Source organism: Aquarana catesbeiana, linkage group LG03, assembly GCF_042186555.1.
Source record: "Aquarana catesbeiana isolate 2022-GZ linkage group LG03, ASM4218655v1, whole genome shotgun sequence".
Lineage (NCBI taxonomy): Eukaryota > Metazoa > Chordata > Amphibia > Anura > Ranidae > Aquarana > Aquarana catesbeiana.
In genome coordinates, this window is record NC_133326.1 from 701912925 (window position 1) to 701917300 (window position 4376).

General features: G+C 38.4%; 1 protein-coding gene across 1 annotated transcript; it reads left to right on the forward strand.

The window, feature by feature from the left end:
- Window positions 1–1213: 1213 nt before the first annotated feature.
- LOC141134878 (uncharacterized) lies at window positions 1214–4168 on the forward strand. Its single transcript, XM_073624309.1, has one exon. The coding sequence runs from the start codon at window positions 1214–1216 to the stop codon at window positions 4025–4027; it is 2814 nt and encodes a 937-aa protein (XP_073480410.1). The 3' UTR covers window positions 4028–4168.
- Window positions 4169–4376: the final 208 nt, after the last annotated feature.

The window sequence follows — 4376 nt, forward strand, 5'->3', positions numbered from 1 at the left end:
CCCCTGTCTCTTTCCCTATCTGTCCCAACCCCCTTCCCCCCTCCTTTCCCTCCCCCCCTCCCCCTCCCTTCCCTTTCTTCCCATCTCCCTCTTTCTCCTCCTTTTCACTATCCTTCCTCTCTCCCTCCTCTTCTTCCCCCCCTCCTTTCCTTTTCTCCCCTCCTCGTTTTTCCTCCTTTCTTCCCCCCTTCCCTTCCTTTCCCCCTTGCTTTCCTTTCCCTCTCTTTTCTTCCCCCTTTTTTCCTCTTCCTTTTTATTTTCCCTCACTTCTTCCCCCCCTCCTGTTCACATTTCCCTGGTTTTGTGTCACAGTGCACTACCTTGATGTCCAGACCCATGTGATACTAATTTAACCCTTGTTCATTTGTAGTCCATCCCAATAGCCCCCCCGTGTCCGCCCCCAGGGGGAACACCCATTCTGGGGTGTCTCAAAATTGCCGTCTGTTGCCCGTCTGGGCATTTATTGGTGAGTTATGCTGCACTTTGTTTAAATACTCCAATATTATTATGCCTTCGGCAAAATGATTATACTTAATAAGTTTGTGTTATTGTAATTCTGATTATATGTTTTATAGATGTTATGGTTGGACGCCTCCTGAGGAAGCGGCATTGGCCGCAAAACTGTTGAGGTCAAAGTCTATACCCTCATCAGAATGCCTCTACACATCTGTGGGGGTTTTTCAAATGTTAATTTTAAATGATATTGTTTATATATATGTATTTTGTGCAACAACTACTATGTTGTTTTTGTTGTAATTTGTACCTTTTTGTAATTATATAATAAATTGTAATTTTTATTTTTGCCTTTTCGTACATTTGGGTACTGCAATAGTCCAAACTTCTCCTGGGGATTTAGGGTATTTTTTGGAGTAGCCCTTGTATACCCCCCCCCCTTCTTTCTACTATATGAATACAGGATGATGGTACCCCCCCAATGACATATTTTGGTAACATTTTGTGGCAATATCCCTTTACTCAAATACAAGCTTCTGACAGTATCTAAGTGACATTTAAATAGTATAGGTTTCTACTGCATACAGTTATGGTTAAAGTGAGATATGAATCTTATTTTGAGCATTGTTTATCTTGCATTGTTTATCTTGCGTGATTAAAAAAAGGAAGTGTGCTCAGATAAATATCTTGAACACTAGTCAAGTCTCTATGTCAGCTAATTTTCACAGTTGGTTCTACATACCGACCACAAAAAGTCATCATGAATATCTACAGCTCGGTTTTCTTACAGCTTCTTTGCTTGATTTTTTCTTGTTATTTTTGTCAATCGCTCCTAAGACAGAACTGTCAGGTTCTGGAAAAGAATTATTATGCACAGTTCGTGGATCTGAAGTTTGACACATGTGAGGGATTTGAGGAATTAAATTTTTCCATTGCTGTCCATTGTGACCACGTGGAAAACCTTCACTTGGCGCTGAAAGACGCCCCATTGGAAACAGATTGGCTTTGTCTAACCAAATATTGTGGCATGACAATAGAAACTGGAGTCTTCTCTCGATTCAGAAGACTGAATGCCCTCTACATAGAAACAAGGGATGTTGAACTCCAACCTGGTACCTTCAGTGGTCTTCCTCAACTTACCACTCTCTGGATCAAGGCAGATGTTATGTCTAATAACATTACATTTCATAAGGATACTTTTTATGGATTAAATTCACTGCAAGAACTGAAAATATCTTATATAAAGTTATCAGCATTCAACATTTCCCTATTCAACCATCTACATCTCTTGGACAACCTTATCTTGGAAAATAACAACATCCGTTATCTATCTGAAGTAACAGCATCACTAGGAATATTCAAAAACCTTAAAAAACTTTCTGTACTTAGCAATGGGATTCGTAAACTTAGAACAGCTGATTGTCTTACTTCACAAAATCCTACAAGTTATGGGCAGTTTGTAAATTTCAACATCAGCCACCTTGACCTGAGCACCAGCCAATTAACCATCACTGAACCTAAGTCTCTCTGCAACTTTCCACATCTGGAGCGTTTTACTGCTGACAGAACTGGCATTGAAATTGAAGACCTCTATAAATCAGGTATTAAGACAATCAAAACAATTTCATTACAAAACACTGGATTTGATACATTTCAAATCTGTGCTAGTGCTTCTCATTTTAAATCAGAGGAACTTCTTCTCATGTTTTCTTCCATACATAAAATTAACACTTTCGGGGGCTCCTGTAAAAACATAAAGAAGTTAAATTTATCAGGCAATTACTTGGATAAGATTGGGGTAAAACAAATGCAAAAATTACCTGATTTATTGGAACTGGATTTATCAAATAATAACCTGGAAAGTTTAGAGTTGTGCAACAACGAATCTGCGCCGATGTTGAAGCTAGTTTGCCTAAACGCATCTTTTAATTATTTACTAAGGTTACAAAAGGGACAGTTTGCGTGCTTAAAAGAACTTAAAAGCTTATCCCTGGAGAGCAACAAAATTAATCACATCGCTGATTTTGCCTTTGATGGTTTGGATCAATTACAGCTTTTGAATCTTCAACATAACAACATATTCAGAATTGGTGAATTCACATTTTCCAATTTGTTTATGGTAAGACATTTAAATTTATACGAAAATGTGGTAAATACATTTCATTTTGACGCATTTAGAAACGTCCTTCTTGAAGATATAAAGTTAACCTATACTTTTGATCCTGATTTCTCTTGGTGGAAAAATATACGAAGGTCCCTAAGAAATATCTCAGTAAAGACCAATGCTTTAGACCTGACAAGTGACGTTTTAGATGAATTTCCTTTTCTTGAGAGCTTACAATTAGATTCACCCGACATAGCTCTCAGCTGTGCTTCATTCGCTGAAGCTAAAGAATTACATTTAAAAAACACCATAGAATTTATAAATACTGATGCACAGTGGAGCCCATTTGCCAGTTTTACAAAACTTGAAAAACTGTATTACTCTGTACATCCACAGGATGTTTCTAATAATAGCACTATTATCAACTCGTTGAAAGACATATCATCATTAAAGTTCCTTTATTTGCACAATATTGATAGCATCATTAAATATAATCAGATAAACATCAATAAAATCTTTCAAAGACTATTACATCTCAAAGTTTTACATTTAAAGAATGCGGGAATAGAGCGTTTGGATTCCAAGGATGTTTTTAGCGATTTACAGGATCTGGAATTTCTCATCATTGAAAATCAGAACATGCAAGAGGTTGAGTCCATCGTATTTGATTCAATGCCCAACTTGAAGTACATTTATTTTTTGCAGACAACTTTTCCCTGTAGTTGTAATTTCAATGGATTTCTCTCATGGCTGGAATCTAACACACGTGTGTCCGCCATTGGTTTTTACAATCAAAAATGTCTCATCAAGGACATCAGCATGAATTTTAGATTTTTCCTAAGCAGCAATTGTCGGAGTGATTTGGATTTTATATTGTTTGTACTGAGTTTTTTGTGCACACTGCTGTTTATGTGCCTATCTCTTTTTCATGAAAGTATCCATTGGTATATTCTATACATAGTCTACATTGTTAAATGCTGGCTCAACCACAGGCTCCAGCACAAAGACAAGTACGAATATGATGTTTTTGTGTCTTACAACACAAACGATGAGCTATGGGTCACAGAGCAACTTCTTCTCAACCTGGAGCAGAAGGGTCCTCCATTCTTCAAAGTATGTATCCATAACAGGGATTTTGAGGTCGGCAGAGACATTGTGGAGAACATTATGGACAGTATCTATAGCAGCAGATGGACGGTCTGTATCATTACCCATAATTACTTGCAGAGTAACTGGTGTTCCCTGGAAATGAGGATGGCAACGTATAAGCTACTAACAGAGAGTAAGGAATCTCTGATTCTGATATTCCTTGATAAGATCTCTAGAGAAGAGCTGCAGTATTACCATAGACTGACTAAGCTTTTGAATAAGAAGACCTATCTGGACTGGCCAGATCATGAGAATGGACAGCAGCTATTTTGGGCAAGACTACGTAAAATAATTGCTAAGTCTGGAAGAAATCTCAAATAAAGCATATTCATGTTTTAACTGTGAATTACAGGCGAATATTGGGCTTTAATATACATTTCTGACTGCAGATGTTACAAAATTATGAAATTATTTTTGAAGTTTCAACATATGTTGTTAAAAACTTGGCAATTGTCTTAAAACAGGGGGGAGAGGGGGGAAGAGGGGGGAGGGCAGGGGGGAAGAGGGGGGAGGGTGGGAGGGAAGACAGAGAGGGGGGGGGGAGGGGGAGAGGGGGAGAGGGGGGGAGAGGGGGAGAGGAGGGAGAGGGAGAGAGAGAAGAAGGGAGTAAAGCAGAGAGAGAAGAAATAGAATTGGATAGGGAGAGGGAGGAAGAAAGAGGGGAAGAATA

What these genes read in the sequence shown, in the direction of transcription:
- LOC141134878 (XM_073624309.1), top strand. Translation starts at nt 1,214, where the DNA reads ATGAATATCTACAGCTCGGTTTTCTTACAGCTTCTTTGCTTGATTTTT.